Genomic DNA, 24388 nt, shown 5'->3' on the forward strand with positions numbered 1-24388 from the left:
TGGTACTTGACTCTGCCATCCAATTGCATCTTAATTGTTTAAATGCTTAATTTTAGTCTCCGTTAGAAAATAAGAACCAAATCTTTTCTTTTTGTATCTCCAGTGGCAAGCACATAGCCATATCCACCATAATGAAGACATCAAAAAGAAAACGAAAAAGAGACGGTTATGAATGACCTTGTAAGAGTACTGTGGGAATTTAAGGATTTATAAAAAATCATTTTGTGGAATATGTGAAACAACCTTTCAGCACAATTACTGACAAGTTGGAAACTTCCATAAACAGACGCAGAATACAAGTACAATTTTGCAAGAGAAGAAAAGCACAAATCCTGTGCTTAAAAAAAGATGGAAGGAAAGTACCAAAATATTAAAAGCGATGTTGTCAGAATGGTAAGAAGCCATGGGGTAATTTTCCCCCTTTCCTCTTTTTCAAACAATGTCTTAAATGCTTAAGTAACCTAATACTACACTCCATATATGGCCTTGGTCCCCTAAAACATTGAGAACCTACCATCATGCCACTCAAAGCACAGAGGAAAATGATGAGACAGTAGCACCTTGCTGCCCAAGGGCTGGAGAAAGTAAAGCTGTAGAATGTATGTGCTTCAAATCCACTGGCTTCTAGGACTATCTTTTTATACATTCCTAATCTGTTTTGATCACCTCTTTGAGATCCAAAAAAGAGACTTATTTAGGAACAAGAAATCAATTAGCACTCACAGATCACCTATTACAAAAGTAGATGCTAAAGGGGTATAAATAAGACATGGAAAAATAAGGTAAAATAAGACATGATTTCAACCTTCAAGTAATTTAGTTTGGTGGGAGAGGAGGAAAACTACTCACATGAAACATCAACTGTATACAACTGAATGATAAATTATGTAATCTAATTGTCCAAACCAACATATAAATACCATTAATATCTGATAAACATGGCATAGTCTGAGATGGTTAACAATTCTATTTTTAGATTAGAAAGATGAGCTATTACAGCCATGAGTTACAAATACCACACTAAACCACAAAAGTACTTTGCAAATTTTAAGGTTTTTGAGTTTGTTTTTAAGTGTGACAGAAACTGAAACAATCAAATCTTAGACCACTGCTTTTCTAAGTGAGAAAAACTATGGAAACAAAATATACCTGAGATTTTTGTCTTTGGGCTGTATTTACTGTTGGGAAGAGCTCCATCCAGAGACTGAGCAGAGTGAAAAGGTTGACTTTAGAAAGCCTTGGTATTTGACCTACAAAAGAGAGGCAGACACTTTAAAATTTTACTAATGATGAAAATAGGAACTAATACTCAAGGCCGTTTGGGTGCTAATGCCTTAACTCAGCTGCATTAGTAGGAGGCAGAAAAAAAGGATACGCGGACAAGACAATCAAGGGCAAGGAGACTGGCTACAACCTCACTTTCAGCGACCTCCTCTGGCACTTTTCAAACTTGGGCCCTTTCTCCGGCCCTCACATGTCAAGGGTAAAAATGGCACAATTGATACAAGTAACTATGGGAACAATCCAAAGGAAGTTATGAGAAGTCCCTGCATCTGATGTCAACGTGGAGCAAGCTTTTCTTTAAATTGAGGTGTTGCAAAAAGGGCAGTTGAGGTGACCTTTGCTGGCAAGGCACTGAAATACAGGAAAGCGTCACGTGTGGTTCATTTGGAAATCAAGTCAAAAGCACGGAATTTTCAAGCTCAATACTCGAGATCCCAGCTCTAGGTCCTGAGAGGAAGAGGAAGAGGAAGAGGAAAAGGAGAAGGAAAAGGAGAAGGAAAAGGGGCCGGGGGTGGGGGGGTGGGGAGGGGTGGGCTGTGAGCGCGACTTCAAAAGCGGGTGCTGCCGGGCCAGGGGTTGGTTCCCCTGTGACAGAGGCAAGAAAGCGCCTAGGGCGGGAATGAGACGTCCCGGGGCAGAAGCTCAGGCGAAGAGGGGCAGGCAGGGAAAGCGGAGTTAGTCGGAGGCAGAGGCTCAGGGCAGAGCGAAGGCTGGGGTGGCAGCAGCAGGGTCCGGGACACTCACCAGTCATGCTGCCAGTCTGGGTGCTGACTGACCGCCCGGCCCCCGCGCTCTCCAGATTTTGCATCTGCCCTGCTTCTTTCATCCCAAGCCTAGCGGCCTCTGCTGCCCAGAATACCTCTCGCTGTCCGGCATGATCTTGGCCCCAGCGGCTCCACCTCTAGCCTCCTCCCAGCAACTGTACGGTAACCGCCAACTCGGCGCAGCCAGCTGACGTAAGAACTTGGCCGCCACTTCCGGGCGCCTTGTCTGTTGCGTTAGCGAGGCGTGGACGCGGTGACGAGAGGCTGCCCCTCTAGGGGCTGCCGGTTAGTTAAGAAGCGCTGCGCGATAAATCAGTTAAGGCCCGAATTTAGCTGTCTTCGCTGGTTTTGCTGAAGGCCAACTGAGGATGTTTTGGCCTGGAAGTCCCAGGATGTACACACTCTAATAGAGTGATGAAGCCTGCGCAGACTTGAGAGTTTTGGTGAGAGAGTGAAGGGGAATTGAAATGGAAAGCTGCCCCATCGGTCACCGTCGAGATCTTAGAGAAGGGAGGAGGTGTTGGGGGGTTCGGGGGCGCGGAGCTGGGCGGCCCAGGTGGTTGCTACCATCAGTGATTGGACAGTCCTTAGGAACTCAGTGCCAGGGACAGCCATAGGGACGTTCTGATTTTCATCAAACATAAATCTCAAGGGGTGCAACTGTGATTATGAAAAAGGTGTGTGGGGGAGGGAGGGGGAGTACTCTTGGGAAATATGAGAAGTACCTGATATTGTAGACTTGTGACCAATGCATTTTATTTGATTACTTCATAAGTGTCCCAGGCTGGAGTCAAATTGAAGCTCCACCCTTCCTCCCCAGTGACTCAGAGCCCAGTTTCCATAACCAACCCCTTATGTTATCATAACTTGAAATACTGACAAATAGCAAGACATAAAAACTGCTTTTTGAAAGCAAAAGCTGAACATTATTAAAATACACTATCTTGTGAAGGACTGAAGGGAATCTTCAGTGATGATGGGTATGGCTATGGTTCCTTAATTTTCACTACTGTATAGTATTTCATTGTAGCTATATACCACAATTTATTTATTTAGAATGGCTAAAATAAAAAGTGCTGACAAACCAAATATTGACAAGGATGCAGACAGCTGGCTATCTCATACATTGTTGGGAGGAATATAAAATGGCACAGACACTTTGGAACAGTTTGACAGTTTCTTATAAATATATGCTTGTCCTGTCACCCAGCAATCATACTCCTGGGTATTTATGCTAGAAAAATGAAAACTTAGGTTCACACAAAACTCTGTATATGAGTGTTCCATAGAAAGCTTTATTTGTAATAGTCAAAAACTGGAAAAAAGCCAAACAACCTTCAGTGAATGAATAGACAACAAACTAGAGAACATCCTTGCCGTGGAATACTACTCAATAAAAAGGAAGGATACATGCATCAACTTGAATGGATCTCCAGGACATTGTGTTGAGTGAAAAGAAAAAAAAAAAACAGTCTTAAAGTGTTATGTACTGTATGATTATATTTATGTACCATTCTCAAAGTGTGGTGATGGAGAACAGATCAGTGATTGCCAAGTGTTATGGTTGGGAGAAGGGTACCACTAAGAGGTAACACAAGGTTGGGCACTGACTGGCACCGAAAATAGCGTGTTAAAAACTAGTGAAATCCAAGTAGGGTATATACCTGAATTAATAGTATTGTACCAATGTCAGTTCCCTGGTTTTCCCAATGTGCTATGATAATATATTATCATTGCAGAAGCTTAGAGAAAGGCACATAGGAACTATTATTTCTGCAACTTGTTTGAGTTTTAAACTCTTTCAAAATAAAAAGATATAGCATCTGTATCATATATATGTATATATATGTGATTATATATTAAATATATTTATTAAATATCTTAATTAAATATATTTATAATATATTTAACATTTTAATATATTTAATATACATTAAATATATAGTGTATATATACATTATATATATATATACATATATATATATATATATATATATAATCCTTAATCTCCAGAAGTCAAATCTACCCTTTGAACAACCATTAGCTTTGTTGCTCATGTCCTTCTCTTTGGATTTCTGTTTTCATTCCATTTTTAGTCTCATAGTATTTCAGAGTAATACTCTGAGTAAATACTCTGATTATTTCCTTTACTTTCTTGCTAGTTCAGCCATATTTTATTTAGCATTTTTTAGTACTTTGTCACAAATTTTTGGGGGCTATCTTATCTACAATATTACTGGATATAATGGTTTTGCTGCAAAGGAGAATAAGGACTAAAAAGGAGTACAAGACAAATGCTACCTCAGTGCTAAGAAATGGGACAAGCTCAGTTCAGGTGAGCACAACAAAACCCAGCTTAATCAATAAAATGGTTTTAAAATCAATAAAGAATTCTTTATATCAAGTGGAAAGAGCATGGACTTTGATGTCAGACAGATAAACTATATTCACACTCTAACCACCCAAGTTATTTACTAGCTAATTTATGAGTTAGCCGAGACTAAGTTAGCTGTGGGTAACAAATAACCACCAAATCTCAGTGGCTTGCCACAACAAAGGTTTCTTTCTGGCTCACATATGCTGCAGCTCTGCTCCTGTGGATTGGCTCTGGGATCTAGGCTCAAGGAGCAGCCTTTGGATATTCTTTTTTCCTGGCAGAAGGAAAAGAGATGGCAGAACCACATGATGACTCTTAGAGCAAGTCTCACGTCAAGCCAGACTCCAGTGAGATGGGATGTGTAATCCTGTTTCAGGGACATGCTGAAAAGGCAGGTACAGCAAATACCCTGACAGTAATGCAATATTAGTGAATTAAACTTACTAATCATAGATCCTTTGCCTGTCACTTCATGTCTTGTCAGTAAAAAGAACTCCCATATCCCCCTTTCCCAGAATCTGCAGTTTTCAACCTTTTATCACATTTGTACCATTTTTTTGTTATTCTGTTACATTTGCACACCTCCCCCACCCCATTCTTTTTCTGAATCACTTGAGAGTAGGTCACAGACGCCTTGCCCAATCCCCTCTTGAAAACTTCAGTATGCATTTCTACAAAACAAGGACACTCTAACACATGCTAATTCAGCAGTCCAAAACAGGAAATCAGCACTGATCGAACACTACTGTGCAATCCACAGACCCTATTCAAAATTTGAAAAGTGTTTCAACGTGTCATTTCTATTCTGGTACAGCATCCCATTCAGATTCACTGAGTTTTGCCCTTCATTATTTTCCTTCAACCTGGGACATTTCCTCAGTCACTACTAAAGTCATTTTGCCTTCTGTAATTGATCAGTATTTTGTAAAGAGAAATTCCCCAAACTATGCTAACATCCTATACCAATCAAACCTCTACATACCAACTTTAGCATTTATTGGTGAATCCCACATGAATTAATCACCATTTGAAAAAATTTTTTTAAATGTTTATTTATTTTTGAGACAGAAAGACAGAGAGCGAACGGGGGAGGGTCAGAGAGAGGGAGACACAGAATCTGAAGCAGGCTCCAGGCTCTGAGCTGTCAGCACAGAGCTCAATGCGGGGCTCGAACTCACAGACTGTGAGATCATGCCCTGAGCCCAAGTCAGATGCTTAACTGACTGAGCTACCCAGGTGCCCCAGTTAACTACCATTTTAATGGCTGTCCAATTGTGATTTCTTATTTCCATAATTCTTCCTACATATAGTAGTTGTCATTCTAAAATAAGGAAGAGCTTTTCCCTCTTCCTCATTCATTCATTCATTCATTCATATCTATATGGGCTTACAATTCCCATTTTGTTCAATGGGCTGTAATCTGCTATTTATTTTAGTGCTCAAATTGTCCCATATTTGATGAAATCCTCAAGTTGTGTCTTTTATCCTTTTGATACACCCTCATCGATCATTGAGCACTTCTTTACATTCTAGTACAACAAGATGCTCCAGACTCATCTTCTACATTCTCCGCACCAGACTTAGAGTCAACCATTTCCCCAAGGAGCCCTGGTTCCTTTTAGTGTTTAAAAACTAAGATCTAGGCAGTAAGTGTGCTCATTGCTACTACTATGTTATTACTACTAGACCCTCTGAGAAGATAGACCTAGAAAATATATTAGTATCTATATACATATATACATATACTCATGTGTCTCTTTCAGCAGCTATCTGTCTCTTTAAGAGTTCACAATGAGGGGCGCCTGGATGGCTCAGGTCCTGATCCCGTGGTTTGTGGGTTTGGGTCAAGCCCCACATGGGGCTCTGTGCTGACAGAGCCTGGAGCCTGCTTTGGATTCTGGGTCTCCCTCTCTCTCTGCCCACTAACATTCTGTCTCTCAAAAATAAGTAAGTGTTTTAAAAAAGCATTGACCCCTTCAATTCTGGTCTAGCACATCAGGGTTATTTCTAGCCTCTCCCTTTGCCGTATTTGTAAATCTCTTCTTGAATAGCAAGAAACCTCATTCCCATTATCCTCAATATAGTTTCTTCTCTTTCGCTTTCCTTCTCCCCCACCCCAATTCCTGTAATCTAATTTCCTTAGCACATTGGTTGCTTCCTTGGCTTCCCCACCCATGCTGCTGCTGCTGCTGCTGCTGCTGCTGCTGCTGCTGTCACAGCCCCTTTGGCCTCTAAGGGAAGGGAGGAGAGGGGAGGGGAGGTAATGGGAGGCTATAAAATAGTTTTGAGTGAATTATTCAGAGAGGGAAGAAAGAAGACATGAAGGGAGGGAGGGATGTACAGTGTTAATAGGTTTATCACAAATTTTCTTGAAGTCTAAATGGTCCCAAATAGCACAGTGCCTGGCAAAGCATAGGTGCTCAATATCATTAATTATTGTCCTTCCCTTCTTTGTCTTCCATTTGTTTATTCTCTATAGAAAACCTGAAACTTCTCCTTTTATTCTAGGTCCTATTGGTTGGGAATACTAGTCCCAGCAGTGTGTTTATTTGAACAGAAACTTCTCACAATGAAACAAGCAGAGGTGGCATGGAGCCCATCATAAAGACGTGGCATCGATACTGGACTTGTTCCTATGCTGGTGTGTGGCAGAGACCACATACCTGGTTAGTAGAGAAAGTGTACCTCCCACTCAGTCTTGCTCTCTTACACGGAAGGCACATCATGACCAGTGACTCTGTCTTCTGCAAGCCTGGAGATGAGGTGGCCACAAGACTGATAGGGACTGCTGGTGGCCAGTGCACCCTTGTGGACAGTATTGGCCCTAATTTGGTCATTTTAAGCAAGGATGTAACCATAAACACCACCCTGCGTCCAGAAATTAAGGTTTCCTAAACAATTCTCAGAAGGCAGTTCCTGGCAGCACTTAAACCCCAAGAAAGCAAAGAGAAGCCTGAAACAAAATCCAGATGCCTTTCACAGAACATTCGCTTTGTTATGGAGGGCAGTGCTGCCAAAGAGAAATGACCTCTCAGGCTTACCATACATTGTCCCAAACGGTGTCCTCAGAAAAGTAAACGTAGTGCCACATAGATTAATGTGCTACAAAGTAAGAATGTCCAGGAACCTTGGGAATGTCTGTGCTCCCATGAGATGGAAAGGATCAGCAAGCCCACTTCCCGTATTGTCTGTCCTGAGGCACTCTGCCAGAAGGCCATCCAACAGGTGCCTGGGCATCACAGTCCATATCTCAGCAACTTTTGGGTCCTCATTTGTGTGGCACCCTCTGGAATGGTTTGGACCTTCCTTCTTCCTTCCTTCCTTCCTTCCTTCCTTCCTTCCTTCCTTCCTTCCTTCCCTCCCTCCCTCCCTCCCTCCCTCCCTCCTTCCTTCCTTCCTTCCTTCCTTCCTTCCTTCCTTCCTTCCTTCCTTCCATTTTTGAGAGACAGAGAACTGTGAGTTCATGACCTGAGCGGAAGTCAGATGCTCAACCGACTGAACCACCCAGGTGCCCCTGGTTTGAGTATTTCTAAATCAGCATCCTTGAAGAAGTCCTGTAATTAGACATGTTAGAAATCAACAGAAGAGACTAGAGGGACATAAAGGGAGGGAATAGAGAGGGAGTTGATGGAATATCTACTATGCATCAGACACCTTATGTAACAAATAATGATAACAGAAGAGTATCTTACTGAGTATTTACTGTGTTCTGTTCTAGCTACTTTGCACATATTATTTACACCTTCCAACAAACTTGTGAAGTGGGTATCATTATTATTACCCCTACTTAGAGGAACGAAGACATTGAGTAACTTGCCCAAACACTATGGCTTGAAAGATGTGGGAGCAAGATACAAGTGTACATTACTTTGTTTAATATAATTCTATGATATAGATGTTTATCATCTCCATTTTACAGATGAGGAAACTAAGGCCCCTGGAGCACCAACATCAGTATCACTCAGGAGCTTGTTAGAAATGCAGTCTTGGGCCCCAGTTTAGATCTATGGAGCCAGAAGCTGGACAGAACCACTGGACAGGACCAGAGGGCTCCAGCAGGTCTTAAACTTGCACATGGGTAAAAGTCACTTGGAGACTATGTTAAAACCCTGATTCCAGGGGCCAGCCACTAAAGACTGAGTCTCTGGTATTTAGCAGTAGTATTTTGGCGCTCTATAGAATTGCTTCTACCAAGTACTAAGATGATGTGTTTGGTATCCCATCATCTATCAACATTAGCTGATGTTAAAAATTAAGCAAAATGTTCATACTAGTTAAGGAATAGGTATCAATGTTTTATTTAGTTCAGGGGTTGGCATGCTTTCTGTAAAGGCCCAGAGAGCAAATATTTTAGGCTTTAGGGACCATTCAGTCTCTCATATATCATGAAAGTAGCCATAAGCAATATGTAAATGAATGAGCGTGTAGATGTTTTCTAATACAATTCAATGAACACTTCCTTCATCTGGCTTATAACAGAGAATGTCCAGTGATATCAATGAGACCTAGTTCAGCATGCATTTGAGCATTGGAGCTTTAAATACTTGGAGAGGAAAGGACTCTAAGTAAAACAGCTGATACTATAGGGGAGGAAAACAATTTTACTCTACGCTTCTAGATTCTTGGCTGAGAACTCTCCCATCTCCATAATAAAGACAGATTAACAAGATAAAACAAAAAATTTCAATTACATATGTAAGGGAGCCCCTCAAAGATATGAGGCTCAAAGCTGGCCAGGCAGTTGAGATTTACATACTGTTCTGAGCTAAGGAAAAGGATAGAGGTTTGGGGCTTCAAAGAGGAGGAAGACAATTCTCAGGAAGATGAGAAGAGTAAATTAAATGTTTGGTAAGCAAATGTTTTTCCTGCCACACAGATAAGTCTCTCAGATGAAAAAGCTTTCTCTGATAATGGCTCTCTTCCTGGTATGGGCACCCTTTCTAATATTTTTTAGGCAGTTAAGAAGGAGATAAAAAGCTTTTCCTGAGACTACCAGGCTTTGATTATCTTCAGCTCAAAATAATTCACATGCCAAAGTAGCATATTTTGGGGTGGCTTATTCTGAACCTCCTCAATACAATATTCCCGGTTAACTTTATTCAGCTGAATCATAACACCTTTTCCACTGGGCTAGAAAATCCTAATCCTTTATCAGGTTCTTCAAGGTAACCTCTCACCTGCAGGGCTATAAATTGCCACTGCTTCTATCTAGTATGTTACAAATTAAAAAAAAAAAAAAAAAACTTGACAAGTAATCCTCATTTTATCATTTTCCAGGTGTGCAGTAATTTTTCTCATTGGCAGTAGAAGAAAAAGCCCTGTGAAGTTCAGTACTGTTTGCTGTAAAGATTATCGTTGAAGACACAGTTTTCTAGCTTATAGGATGTTACCTTGGAGTACCCACAGGGTAAATTCTCCTGTCTGCACTAAGTCATGTAACCTCCCCAATCAGACACCGGGAATGAGTTTCGTGTCCTCGCTCTCTCTGGTATAATCTTATTTTATCTACACTCATTTGTACTTACTTCCTACTTTCCCCATTAACTTAATTTTTATCTTATTTTTGGCATTTTTGTAAATTACCTTATGTTCTTTTTGGAATACAAATTTATTTAAATAAAGAGGATGTTCAAATTTGAGGATTCCTTAGTTTCATGTGCCTTGAGAAGGAAGAGGAAATGAAGCTGATATTTGCATACTCAGAAAAATACATATGATATCCTTTATAGCAACTTAAATGTAATACACTCATATTTACATCATCACTTATATGACAAAGGTTGTATGTTCTTAGTTCACATATCACACATGCCTCACCTAAAGGGATCTAAATTATCTAGACAGTTACTCTGCAGTGTTTCTTTTTTGTTTTGTTTTTCAAACTTATTTTATTAAAAATTGTTAACATTTATTTATTATTGAGAGACAGAGAGAGACAGAGCATGAGCATGGGAGGGGGAGACACAGAATCTGAAGTAGGCTCCAGGCTCCGAGCTGTCAGCACAGAGCCCGATGTGGGCTCGAACTCACCAACCGCGAGATAATGACCTGAGCCGAAGTTGGATGCTTAACTGACTGAGCCAACCAGGCGCCCCACAAAATACTTACTTTATTAGGTTGAAATAAGCTGAAAACTTTATTTTCCTCACAAAAAAGCAATATTTTCTGTATTATTCCTAGATAAACCACAAAACTTATTTTTGCAGTAAGACCAGTTTTCCCGGTTATGTATATAAATCAACATGAGGCAATAGATATAGTCATGAAAAAAGAAAAAGAAAATAGGGAAAACCAGACAAATCAATTATTAGTGTCTGTAGACTCGGGTCCTGTCTTCTGTGCAAATAGTGCTTACCGTACATCTGCTAAAAAGCTGATGGCCCGGTTAGGCCACGGGCACAAGAGGATGCAAGCAGCAGCAGCAGCAAGTGTGGGGCAACAACGGCCCATTCTTCCCTTTTTCCCTTTTTTTTGTTTGTTTTTTTAATTTATTTAGAGAGAGAGCAGGAGAGGGGCAGCACAAGAGGGACAGAGACAATCTCAAGCAGGCTCTGCACTGTCAGCACGGAGCCCAACACAGGACTTGATTCCACAATCGTGAGATATGACCTGAGATGAAATCAAGAGTCAGATGCTTAACTGACTCAGCCACCCAGGCGCCCTGGCTCATTCTTCTATTTAATGGTAAAAGTAACTTATTTATTTACATCCCCTCGATAAACACTAAATCTACACAGAAATCCTCTGTAGGTGAGTGCTCGGTTTCTCACTTTCTATTAACCGCCATTACAGATTTTTAACAATACACTCGAAACACACTGTACTTAAGTCAGACGCTTTGTTGCATTTCATAAATTATTTTCCTCCTCCTTTATCCTCTGTGTCCTCAACATCTTTTTCTTCCAAGAACTGATAACTCAAATGCTGGTCATTAGATCACTGTCCCAAATGGCTTCAACCCCTCCCACAGGAGTGCCTCCCACAGGAATCACATACAAATGAAACTCTGCATTTTTAATACTATCTTCTTGGAGAACACAGAGCCTGCATAAGTTCAGACCATGGCCATTTAAGAGATGAGTGGTCAGTGACTAGCAGGTGAGTGGGAGGCCTGTAGGCAAATTTCCCTTCAATGATTAAGTGGCCTGGATGCATCTTACAGCTTTACCTGCTAATAACTGATAAGGGGCATCCTAAAGCATTCTCTGAGATATTTTCAGTGCTTTCCAAATTAGCTTTAGGAAGCTCTGACACATTTATATATATATGTCTATCATGAAATCCAGGTCATGTTTTGCACTGAGTTATAATTCCCAAACCTGAAAGATTTGACCTCTGTTCATTCCGTGTTTGGGGTATGTTTTGTGATGCTTACATCCATTCTCCTCCGTCTTCATCCTGGGAAGACTCCATAGGACTTTAAGCGAACACAAACATTAGGAAAAATACATAAATATCAGGCAGATATAGAGCATCCTAAATTGTAGACAGAAGCTCTTTATCTTTCTCTCTGCACTTGAGCCTCTGACGGTGAAGGTCCGCAGAGAGTAAGTCACCCTCTACATGTTGGCCTGGTGCTTCTCTGACACGTTGAGGTGAAGATCCCACGTCTTCAGGTAAGGGCTTTGAGATGCTGACCTGGGAGTCTATCTTGAGTTACCGGATAATCTCTTCTTCCATGAGAACACTGAGTGTTTAGAATAACCTCAAAGGTTAGGAAATTCTACATTAAGTTGGCAAGTCCTGCAGAACTTTCCAGAAAGTTTCACTTGAATTTCATGTTTAGTGGCCAAATTTGTGGCTTCCTCAAGTCAAAAATCATAATAAAATTCACTATTTTCCATCACTTCATTTGTGAATGTGACACTGTAGTCAAGCTGCTGGCTGCCGTGAAGATGCCAGGCATTTGTTGCTGGATTTTTTCCCTCAAGGGCTCTTGTTAAGATAGGACATTTTTAAGAATGACAAATGAAACCAATGAAATAGGAATCTGTTAATATACTACAGATGCTTGACCTGCCATCAAACTATTCCATCTAGCATGTGCCATTCTTTATACCGTCTATATATAAAACAAAGGCTTGCAAGAGCTCCATTTAAATTTCAAAAGCATCATATCTGCCCACCTATTGAGGAAGGCCCATTTCCTTCTGTTATTGTAACTTTCTTCACTTCTCTGAAAAAAGGCAGACACTATATTGTCAAATCCTAAAAGCAGTTGCAGTGACCCTTCGAAAAAAGAACAGTCTTCCCCAGCTGTTCTCAATGCAACAGACGCCCCACAGTAAGCCCTGACTTTCCAAGAAGAGTGGAATGTGTTGGTACCCTGGGAATATTCTCTAAAAGCCTGGTGCACAAGACTTTAATTTTACCAACTCACTGGACACAACGCGTACCTGACCACATCACTACTCCATAATCAGGCCTCACCTTGTGTGTATGGAGGACACCACACCTTTTGGACAGAGGGAAAGACTGATTCTAACAAGCGAAAGGTAGTAGGATATGAACTGAGGACAATAAGGCTAGTTCACGCTGACTAAAGATTACCACATGCCTGACAGTGTGCAAACGAAGCACACTACATTCTATTATTATATATTATATATACACTGTAATAATTATATAATTAAACATTCTATTATAATACTGCAATGCACCAAGTTTTTAAGAAACCAGTCTCTAACTTAACAGGAACCCATGGGGGAGGGGAAGGAAAAAAAAAAAAAAAGAGGTTAGAGTGGGAGAGAGCCAAAGCATAAGAGACTGTTGAAAACTGAGAACAAACTGAGGGTTGATGGGGGGTGGGAGGGAGGAGAGGGTGGGTGATGGGTATCGAGGAGGGCACCTTTTGGGATGAGCACTGGGTGTTGTATGGAAACCAATTTGTCAATAAATTTCATATATAAAAAAATAAAATAAAATAAAATCAGTCTCTGTCCTCGCCCCAAATGTAAAGTAGCCTCCAGACACACAAAGGAACTGTTGTCAAGCCCCAGGCAATGTGCTAGGCACTTTACATATATTTAAATACTACTTCATTATCCTCTATGGTCTCAGTTATCACACAAAGTTACATTTCTTCAGAATGAGAATCTCCCTTATTGTGAATTCATTGGTCACTTGACTGTTTTACTTCATTCAATCCCTTTTGCAGAAAGGGAAAATAAATAAAGCCTTACAAAATTGTCTGTGTCTGTACATACACCCAGGAACAGGTTATATATACATTAAACTTCTTCAGTTCAACACATTTTTATTACCATGTTCCAGGAGGTTCTGAATCATATGCTTATTTCCTCAGTTTTGTGGTTTTAAAAAACCATCAGTGTGGGTTGCAAATACTCAGCAAATAGCTGGTACATGCTCTCCCACTGCGGCAAAACAGGCTGGCTTGTGGGCACCCTGTGTGTATTGTTCAGCAACCGTTTCCTCTATAACTTACCATTTTCTGGCTCTTGCCCCGACATTCTGTTGAAAGACTTTCCAGGTTCCTTCCTTTTGCCATGACTGTGGCCTTTCCATTGCCCTTATTCTAGGGTTACCAGATTTAACAAATAAAAATACAGTGTCCAGTTAAATTTGAATTTCAGATAACGAATGATATTTTTAGTGTAAGTATATCATACTTATTAAACTTATACCAAAAAAAAAAAATCATTGTTCATCCAAAATGCAAATTGAAGCGGGAGTCCTGCATCAAATCTAACAACCCTACTTCCTTCTCTGTCATCTGTGGTGTGTGACCCTCTGGCCTCTGAGCCTCCTTGAAACTCTCTTCTTTTGGGTTGTATCACATTTGTTGCTTTCCCTTGTTCTGCTCCTTCTGCCTGGTTCAGTGACTCTTGTAGTCTGCGTTGGGATCACAAGCATGTATCCGTAGGCCTCTCCTTTTATCTCTATAAGCTTTCTCTTTGGTGAGGTCTTTGATTCCTATCACTTAGATCAGTGGATCTCAGAGTGTGATGCCAGACTAGGGACAGCACTGGCACCTGGAAACTGGACGGAAATGCATATTCTCAGCCTCCAACCCATATCTACAGAATCAGGTCTGGGGTGGGGCCCAGCCATCTGTATTTTAAGAAGGCTTTCAGTTGTTTGTTTGTTTTTTTAATTTTTTAACTTTTTATTTTATTTTTTGAGAGACAGAGACAGAGCGCGGGCAGGGGAGGGGCAGAGAGAGAGGGAGACACAGAATCCAAAGCAGGCTTCAGGTTCTGAGCTATCAGCACAGAGCCCAATGCAGGGCTCGAACCCATGAACACAAAATCATGACCTGAGCTGAAGTTGAACGCTCAACTGACTGAGCCAGTCAGGTGCCTCCAGTTGTTTCTGATGCAAGCTAAGTTTTGAGAACCACTGATATAAGTGATCACTTGTAGCCTCTGGACTCCCAAATCTTTACTATTAGCCTCGATTCCACACCTAAACTTCCACCTAGCATTTCAAATTGTAGTGTTCTGTGGAATGTTAATAAATGAAAGAGAAGAAAAAAAAATAAGTTGTATGGTCAAATGGGGTTTATGTGGTGTTTCAGCATATCTTAAAGTTGTTTGACTATGGGGATCTATTACCAGGAGGTTGTGGAAAACACAACAGAGGGATGGCTTCATTGGAAACAGAGTAATCAAAATGGAATTCATTGTCGCCCCCGCTGAATCACCTCTACAACTCATTTCTTTCAAATAGCACCAACATTCTCCTAGTTAAGTAGGCTTAAAATATTGGATTTATGACTCATCTGCTATCATACCCAATCAGCCTCTGACTGTTAAGACTCAGTCATGGTAGTACTGAAAGATAATAGACCTGGGTGACTTTTGAGGGTCGAGGAAGCTGCTGTTGCTGCTTAGCAGAGTCAAGGCTCAGAAGGCACCTCTTCACTGAGACATGGAGACCAGCCCATCCTCCCCAAAGGCAATTCTGGCTGTCTCAGTAACTAGCAGCAAGCTGTCTGGGGCAGCGGGTACACAGCTCCAGGGCTCCCCACAGAGCCACAGTGACATGAGGTCAAGCACTTAGGGATAGAACCCAAGAACCCAAGAGGGCCATGAAGAGCTGAGCAGGCCCGTCCTGGAGGAACTGAGCAAGAAGACAAGGTATTGAAGTAAAAGAAAATCAGAACATGCTTTGAAGAGCTGAAGACACGGTAGATGATCCGGTTACTGAAATGAGCAGTTGTGGAGAGTCTGAGGCCCATCGTGGCCTGCAAGTAGAAGGATCTCAGCATGGGGTGGCTGGGCCACACCCACACAGAGAGGTTCAGGGGACTGAAGGGCTGAGGAACCAGGGAATCACGACTGGACCACTGCCATGAGTTTTGGCCATAACATAAATGACTTTCATATGAATCCATCTCCCAAACCCACCTTTTGTATCTTTATTTACTATCTTTGTGTCTCTTCTTTTATCCAGGGGTAAATATAGGGAAAGGGAGGCAAAGGGCAGGCAAGGGGAGTGGGGTAGGCCAGAGCGGAAGAGATTGCTGTAAGGGAGATCTTACTGAAAGTGCACAGCCTTGTCGGCACGTTGGAATCATTAGAATCACCTGGAGAGCTTTAAGAGCTACATCTGGGTCCAACCCCCAGAGAGCTTGGTGCCACTTTCTTGTCTCTGGATTAACGCTCCTCAAATTTTAAAGTGCGTTGGAATCACCTGTGGATCTTGTTAAACTGCAGATTCTGATTTAGCAGGTTTGGAGTAGGGCCTGAAAATCTGTATTTTAGCAAGATCTCAAGTGATGCTAATACCACCGGTCTGTGGATCACATCTTCTGCAGCAAAATCCACAGCAGAGGTTCTCAGAGGGTGGTCCCCAGACCACCAGAATCAGTATCACCTGGGAACTTGAGAGAAATGCAAATTCTCAGGCCCCCACCCCAGACCCACTGAATCAGAAACTCTGGGGGTGGAGCCCAGCCACCTGTGCTTGAAGACCCCCCTCTGGTGATTCTGATGCAGGCTGAAGTTTGAGAACCACTCTCATAGAGAATTTGCACAGGGAATAAAAAGCCAGAGGGAAGGGAGCTGATATTTGCTCTAAGGACAAAGTAATGAATTATCATTCAGGTAAGACAGAAACAAAGATCAGGTTTTGTTCTATTTACATTACAGTTAGGAACAAGCATAACCATTACGATAAAATTAAGACATCATAACTTTGAAAACTGCACGTATGTATTCACTTAAAAAAAAAGCTTTTTAAGGGGCGCCTGGATGGCTCAGTCGATTGGGTGTCCAACTTCAGCTCAGGTCATGATCTCACGGTCTGTGAGTTTGAGCCCCACGTCGGGCTCTGTGTCGGGCTCTGTGTCGGGCTCTGTGCCAACAGCTCAGAGCCTAGAGCCTGTTTCGGATTCTGTGTCTCCCTCTCTGACCCTCCCCCGTTCATGCTCTGTCTCAAATAAATAAAGGTTAAAAAAAAATAAAACAACACAGTTTTTTAAAATCCCCATATCATCACAAGTAGTAGAAATTATCTGAGACATTTTCGAGACTAGCACACTCACTACAAAGATGAGAGGGAAGGAGATATCAAACTGTGGCCTTTTCTGCTGAGGGCTGCTTGGCCCCCCCAGGGTGTAGCTGGTACAGATGCAGGAAGACAAGGCAGGAAGGCTTGGCCCTGGTGATTAGGAATGGGGAAGGGGATGCCAGCTGCTCTGCAGCCACAACATTGCTGGGGCCTTTGGCCAAAGGAAGTGCTGAACCCGGTAATGTTACTGCTCCGGTGTCACACTTACCCCACAAGTGCGCTTTGCCTGGGTTACAGTAAATAACTGGCCCCAACCGGGCTCCCAGGCTCAGCTCCGCCAGTCGGTTTGGCAGGCTCCACCTCCTGGGTACGTCAGTGCCCTTACCTCACCCCCTCGTCTTCCTCAGGGGCCCTTCCTTGACTCCCTTCAGCTCTGCTCCTCACTTGTGCCCTTCCGCTGCTGTTTTGTGTCTTCTGTGTTGTGTGGTAGCTCAGATCAGATGTCCCAGTCATCTATCCACCCAACCTGCGTCTTTGCCCCTCCACTGGGGTGAGGTTCTCTGACTCCTCCCTTGCCTCCCCCAAGTTGAGTTCAACACACGTTGTCCACCTCCAAGAGATGCCGAGGGGAATAAAACATGGTTTGTCCTTAGGGAACCGGTGTTACAAACTCTGGGAACCAGTCACCGGCAAGGTAACATGCTAAGTGCCAGGAAAGACAGTCACCAAGCATTGCAAAATTGCCTGTGTACACTCAGCTCTCCTGGTCTGACTGCCACTTTTTAGCCCTTAGTTGCACAGGCATCCATTCTTCTTCTTCTTTTTTTTGTAATGCTTATTTATTTTTAAGAGAGAGAGGGAGCGAGCCCGAGGAGCGGCAGAGAGAGAGAGAGGGGTATAGAGGACCTCAAGCAGGCTCTGCACTGTCAGCACAGAGCCTGATGTGGGGCTTGAACTCATGAGCCATGAGATCACAACCTAAGCCGAAGTCGGATACTTAACCGACTGAGCCACCCAGTACCCCATGTCCATTATTCTGTAAAAAGTATGGGTTGTTTTCCTGAGGAGGCAACAAGTAGTGTCTGCCTCTGTCACTTCCTTATAGTTTACACAGAGCAAGGGACGTGCTGAGCACCAGGCCACAAAGTATGCCTGTGGAGTACATGCTTGCTTAATGACAAATGCTCCTGTGCTCCCAGGAGAAGACGGGGATTTTTGGAGGCTGCTCAGAGCTCATCCCCATGTATGTAATATTTAAGAGTTCAGAATCTTTAGAAGGTTGGCTCACAATGAAAAATCGCCTCAAGTCTATGTTTAAGGAAAGTCTTTATTTATTTATTTAAAGAGAGACAGCATGCACAGGGGAGGGGCAGAGAGAGAGAGAGGGAGACAGAGAACCCCAAACAGGCTCCACGCTGTCAGGACCCTCATGTGGGGCTTGATCCCATGACCCTAGGATCATGACCTGGGCTGAAATCAAGAGATGGATGCCTAACTGACTAAGCCACTCAAGTGCCCCTAAGAAAAGTCTTTTTAAAGCTCCACTTATAATACTTGACCTGCACAACCATCCACACTTGTATCCGAAAAGCTTCCGCATACTGGCAAATGTTACTATTATACGTGTACAAACTGTCAGGAGGGACCGTGTTCAAACATCTAACATGCTGCTCCCATGTCCCCTTGAAGACTTGTACAAGGGACTCTAGGTTCCCAGGAGGTGCTGTGCAATAGCTTCTTTGAACATTTCTTCAGAAGTGGAAATGTCTCATACAGAAAAGGAAGGAATGGGGCACCTGGGTGGTTCACGGTTTGTGGGTTCAGGCCCTGCATCAGGCTCTGGGCCAACAGTATGGAGCCTGCTTGGGATTCTCTCTCTCTCTCTCAAAATAAATGAATACACTTTAAAGAATTTTTTAAAAAAGGGAGGAATGTCTCTGTGGGTAACACTAATGTGATACTCTGCAGCCCCATCTGATGTAAGGGATTTTGTTACCCTGTGAGCTAAACCTGGGTTAGTCTTGATGACACATGTACACATTTCAAACAAAAAATGCCATTAAAAGGGTGATTGATTTGGACGCCATCATTACATGGATTTCTCTTTCTAGTGTGTTCTGTCATATGCTAAATCCAGGCTGTCATATACACTTAGCATCTTAGTAAATATTTCCTGAATGAATGAATGAAACACAAACCCTTCCCCAAGGCTGATGCCTCACCTAACAAAAGCACTGTGGCTTGCAGACAGCAGAGAGGGTTCGAGAGAAACTGGCAGGGACACCAGCACGTGTAGGGTGCCGGGAGTGGCCCTGGGGAAGAGCCTCAAGGGAGGGTCCAGGAGTGAAAACCACACTCTGCAATGATCCCTGACCCAGCCACCCTGGGTCTTTCTAGGACTCCCTCTCTTGTTACAGTCAATTGTCAATACACAAGGACACTCTTTGCTGGGATAGAGAACAATTTTAGATCTTAGAACAACTTTTCATATTTTTTTACCACAACCCACAGTAAAAACACATTTTATTTTCTGAACCAGGAATGACACCAGCCACTATATGATTGAAACAAGTTTCACAAGATGATAATTACCCTTACTACAAGTGATGGCCTGATTCCTCTATTCTCTTCTTGCCCCACTACTTCCAAAAAAAAAAAAAAAAAAAAAAAAAAAGGAAAAAAAAAGAAAAGAAAAGAAAGTGACACAGTCCAGTGATTTCACAGTCTAGTGATGGGTGAGACCAGCATTTCAAAAACAAGCAAACAGTGGTCTGCAGGAGAGATGGGCCTCAGACATTCCATCCCAGGGTCCACGCGACAAAAGAAGGGGGATCCTCCTCGCTGCCATGCCTGGGAACACACTTGGGTCACAGGAAAGTGTGATGTAAATCCCTCATCTCTCTAATCTGACCAAAAAAGCTCAAAGGAGAGGCCTTTGCTTCCGTATCTGTAACATTTTACACTTAAAATATCAGTAAGGTTCTTAACCATGATCTTCCATAGGGAAGAGGCCTGGTCTGACTGCCCCAAAGAGACACTCACATGCGTGGAAAGACTGTGTGGCAGGAGCTCCGGCACGTCCCTACTTAGTGCTCCCAAGCAGAGGCAGTGGCATAAGGCTGGCACCTCCACTGTGAGAGCCCTGCTGTCTCAACAGTGTGGCTCAGGCCACCAGATTTCATAAGAGTTCCTGAGGAGGGGGGATGGGGAGTTGGCTCTGTGGTAAGTCCAGGAAATGCTGGGTGAAACAACAATCTGGGGCTTCTGGTGTGATATGTGCTGTGGTGACTCTCAAGGAGGGGGCAGCTATGTGGTGCTTTCCCACCATATTTGACCACAGGGTCCTTTTTGCAAATAATCGCCAAAAACTGCAGAATACAGTTTAGGGCCTGCTGCCCCCAGTGGCCACTATGTGCTTCTGCCGCTAGCTCAGAGAAACAGTGTAGAAGAGACACTTCTCTGCCATACCAGTTGAGGGCAGGGCCAGGGTGTTAGCATCCTTTATGGGGACTTGAAGGCACCCCTGTGTTTAGTTAATTACATGGAAACGTGACAGAACTTTGTCAGCACGTTGAGCAGAGTCTCTCTGGTTTTCCCCTTTACCGTTTGTAGTTTACAACTCAGCACTCTGCACCCTGCCCACCTCCAGGGGGCGCCATTCATATAGACTGTGGTGTGAACGAGGCCCCCTGGAGCTGGGTGAGGCGGCAACCGCAGCCCTCTGAAGACAGTTCTGTGTTTTAAACTAAAACACAAAACAGTTACAGAGCTGTTGGTCAGAATGCCCAAGACATTTTCCTTCACCCTTGACGGCATCCGTGGACCCTTGTGTTTTTTCACTAAGAGCAGTTTCTCAGGGTGGGAGTGGGTAAGAATCTTAAAGATTGGAGTTCGGACTCAGACCCACCAGTTCCTGTCTGGGAAATGTAAGATTCAGTTCCATCACCAGTAAAACAGGAATGATGACAACTCTTATCCCACCAAGCTGAGGCAAATCAGATCTTCATAAATGTCATTAGTAGTCACTCTTTCAAGAAGCCAAGTCCTGCTGTAGCTCCCTGCTCTCAGGCTTCCGTGCCCAGGTTTGTTACCTCATGGCAATGGCGCCCGGCAAGCCCCATGGGCAGTGTTGGGGACAAGTGGGTTGCAACACAGTGCATATGAACAGCAGTTCTGAAAGACAGTGTTGTTCCTAAACTCTATGATTTGTTCTGAGCCAGGAGTGAGGCGGCTGCACATTGGCTTTTACCCAGAATTCCTTTCACTTACTTCTAAACAATTTTGCTACCTTATATAGACATTAAGTAATTTCTTGAATAAAAACTCTTATTATCCTGGGTTCCTTGTATAGGCACCATTACGTGTATATCCAAAACATAAAAACAAAATACACCCCTGATCTCAGAGGTGACAATTTTCATGGCAGCATCTCTCTTATTACCCAGAAAATGAGCAATCCTATTTCCAAAGTCTAGGAGAATGAAGAATTAGAAAACCTCCCAGAGCACATTTTGTGATGTGGGATTTCGTGAGTCTGAAATGAACATCCTTGAGGGGGGAAAATGGAAGGCGGTTCAATTGCATACCTTGGTTTTAAAAACGAACATCATGCTGACGTGTTGTTGACATGATGTTGACATGGTGACCAATTTGCAGAATGTTGACCACTCTTCCCAACTCTTCCTGAGGGCATCAGTACCGCCCCCCACCCGCCGTCCCCTTCAGTCCTGATTTCCCTACAGACCTGTCTTCCCTGAAGTCTCAGCATTGTGGGACAAGGCGACTTGCTTGGCGGTACTGGTTGACGACGTCTGTACATTGGCGCTGGTCTCTGTGTAGCCAGCAGCGTCTCCTCCCATGTCCCCCTCGGTGTCCCTGCTTCGGCAGAAACTTCTCTGTCTGGACTGTGTAGCCAGCAGCAGTTTCCAGGCCGCTGCTCTGTACTTCTTTGAAATGAGGTTGTAGAGGATCGGGTTGATGGATGCACTCAGATAGAAAAGTTGCAAAGCAACAATGTTAAAGTACTGAGAGAAGTTCATCATCCGGGAATCTTCCGTATTTATGTAAATGATCCTGCCAACGTGGAAAGGCAACCAGCACACTATAAATGCCAGAACCACCACCACTGCAAAACAAGACACGGGCACCGGAATTAGCTAAAGCATCCGAAAACAAACGAGGGTCCCCAAGATGCCATCTCAAGTAATAAGTAACAGCAAAACAAATTAGATACAACTGGTACCTAGCCGAATCCCTACCCCGGAAAAACTACCAGGCTGCAGACAGCATCGATATTTGCTTTAAAACTGCATATATGTGTTATCAAGGCTGGACATAAACCAGAAGGAGAAATTTCTACTAACAAGCTGTTCTGGCAGGCTTCCGTCCACAAACCTACTTCAGAGTCATGTTCTCTGTACTCCTTTGGAAAGAATTCTGCAACAGGTCTGCACAATCTTTGGTTTTTTGATATGGGTATGGTTCACTTTAGCCTTCAGGATAACTGAACGTTAAGCTAAAAAAAAAAAAAAAATTAGCTTAATGTGATCTGCCTCGTCTTCTCAAGGGTACTGTGAATAATTCACATCTGCGGCATCTAACAGAGGCCGGCAGTTGGTTTACCCATCCTGGTCAGCGCAGCTCACTGATCCAGCGGCTTTGGAAAATCATTTCGGCTTAGCTGACCCAGGCATCCCACCCTCGGGGGCATCCCGGGGTTACCCAGAGCTCTTGGAGAACTGGAGACGGTTTTCTCTGGAGACGGGAATGACACAAGGAATTGTAACTACAAGAGGAGCTGGGAGACCAGGGGAAGGGGACGCAGCCCGGACCGTGGGTTGGTGTGTTTGGAACAGACGTGGCGCCACTTACGCAGGACGCGGACCGTCTGCCGGTGGCCCTTCTCGCGCCCGGAAGCGGCCGGGCCTCGTAGCGGCCCCCGGCTCCTCCACAGCTCCCGGCCGATGAGCCCGTAGAGGACGCTGAGGCACAGAAAGGGCAGGAAGAAGTAGGCGGTGGTGACCCAAAGCATGACGCGAAGCGCGCCTAGCTGAGCCGGGCTGGGCCGGCACTCGCGGCTGAACAGAGCCGCGGCCGCCGCGGCCTCGAGCCCCGACGGGGGGGACAGCGGTGGCGCTCGCGAGGACCCGGGGTGCGACGGTGGCGGCGAGGTGCGGGGCGAGGGCGTGAGCGGGGCGCTGCCGTTTAGGTCCGGGACCGCGTCGAGGCCGGGGTCCTGCTCGACGCCCACCAGGAAGAAGAAGGGCCCGGCGGAGAGCAGCGCCACCGCCCAGAGCGCGGCGATGAGGGCGCGGACGCGGCGCCGGGTGACGAGGACGCGGGCACGGAGCGGGCGGCAGATGGCGAGGTAGCGCTCGACGCTGAGCGCCGTCATGTGCAGCAGCGTGGCGTAGGTGCAGCCCTCGCCCAGGTAGAGCGAGAGGCGGCAGAGCAGCTGCCCGAACACCCAGGGCCGCGAGCGCCAGAGGCGGTACAGGTCGAAGGGGAGCCCGAGCAGGATGAGCAGGTCGGATACGGCCATGCTGCCCAGGTACAGGTTGGTGGTGGTCCGCATGTCCCGGTAGCGCCCGATCAGCAGCACCGTCACCACGTTGCCGCTCACCCCGACGGCGAACAGGCCCAGGCACACGGCGGTCACAGGCACCAGCGCCTCCAGGGGGAAGCGCGAGCAGAGGCGCTCGTCGCACGGCAGCAGCGCGCCGTCCGCGCCGTCCGCGCCGGCGCTGCTGTTCCAGGGGCTGCCCATGGACGCGCCGCGCCGGCAGGGCGCACGGACGCGCTCGGCGCCCTTCTGCGCCGCCGCACCTCCGGCTGCCCTGGGGGCTCGCCGCAGGGCCCCGCTAGCGAGGCGCTTACTCGGGCAGCCCGCACGCAGCGGCTCACCCGCCCCTGCCCGCGCTGCCCGAGCTCTGCGGCCTCGCGCGCGGGGCCGCGACTTTGCAGGGTCCGCTTTGAGGCCCTCCCTAGCGGGCGGCGCGCAGTCTCCGCCCCCGGCGACCGCCCGCCCCACTCCCGCCCCCCGCCCGCGCCCTCTCTGCCCGACCCGTGCCAGGGAGCTTCCCTCCCCACCGACTGGAACACGGGAGGCGGCCACGGCGCACGAGTCCTGTCCCATCCGGGGAAGCGGTTGCGGAACCCCGGTGAGGTGGGTTACTGACCCCAGCGGAACGCGGGCGCTTTGGTCACTCGAGTACAGAGGGGGACCTTCTTAGGGCCCTCGGCTGGTGGCTGTGTTCAGGCGGTTAGGAAAGGCTGCCTCAATACTAAGTAACAGGAGAGGAGTTTAGAACAGAATCTAGAGTCCCTCCTGGGTTCTAGTTGTGCGTCTACAACCGAATGATCTTGGGCCAGTCCCAGCCTCGCTCAGCCCAGGTCTCCTATTCTGTAAGTGTTCGAGTAGGGATGGAGGGAGTTGACCAGATCACTTCACCCATCCCTTAAAACCCTGAAATCGGTGGGCGTGACCATG

The 24388-nt window shown here is 44.9% G+C and overlaps 2 protein-coding genes and 1 long non-coding RNA gene across 6 annotated transcripts in view; 1 reads left to right on the top strand and 2 right to left on the bottom strand.

Annotated features, from left to right (window-relative positions):
• Positions 1 to 2212, bottom strand: part of CDADC1 (cytidine and dCMP deaminase domain containing 1) — a 49558-nt gene extending 47346 nt beyond the window's left edge. For both annotated transcript variants that reach the window (XR_003967734.1, XM_030310349.1), the window contains exons 1-2: positions 2029 to 2212; positions 1150 to 1250 (exon numbers count right to left, since the gene is read on the bottom strand). Coding sequence is in view for 1 of the 2 variants with exons in the window: in XM_030310349.1 (XP_030166209.1) it covers positions 1150 to 1250; positions 2029 to 2110 (183 nt within the window). In the remaining variant the exon portion in view is untranslated. The remainder of the gene's footprint in view (positions 1 to 1149; positions 1251 to 2028) is intronic.
• Positions 2213 to 2277: 65 nt separating this feature from the next.
• LOC115510492 lies at positions 2278 to 10282 on the top strand. 3 transcript variants are annotated; one of them, XR_003967738.1, is made up of 4 exons: positions 2278 to 2491; positions 4635 to 4820; positions 6934 to 7091; positions 9703 to 10282. It is a non-coding gene; the product is annotated as an uncharacterized LOC115510492 (long non-coding RNA). The 3 variants fall into 3 exon arrangements; XR_003967741.1 differs by having other exon boundaries at positions 2281 to 2491; positions 4707 to 4820; positions 9703 to 10281; XR_003967739.1 differs by lacking the exon at positions 4635 to 4820 and having other exon boundaries at positions 2287 to 2491; positions 9703 to 10279.
• Positions 10283 to 19611: 9329 nt separating this feature from the next.
• On the bottom strand, positions 19612 to 23665 carry MLNR (motilin receptor). The gene is made up of 2 exons (XM_030310493.1): positions 22771 to 23665; positions 19612 to 22024 (listed from the first exon to the last, which is right to left on the bottom strand). The coding sequence occupies exons 1-2, from the start codon at positions 23663 to 23665 to the stop codon at positions 21636 to 21638; spliced, it is 1284 nt and encodes a 427-aa protein (XP_030166353.1). The 3' UTR covers positions 19612 to 21635.
• Between the last annotated feature and the right edge of the window lie 723 nt (positions 23666 to 24388).

This window comes from Lynx canadensis, chromosome A1 (genome assembly GCF_007474595.2).
Source record: "Lynx canadensis isolate LIC74 chromosome A1, mLynCan4.pri.v2, whole genome shotgun sequence".
NCBI lineage: Eukaryota > Metazoa > Chordata > Mammalia > Carnivora > Felidae > Lynx > Lynx canadensis.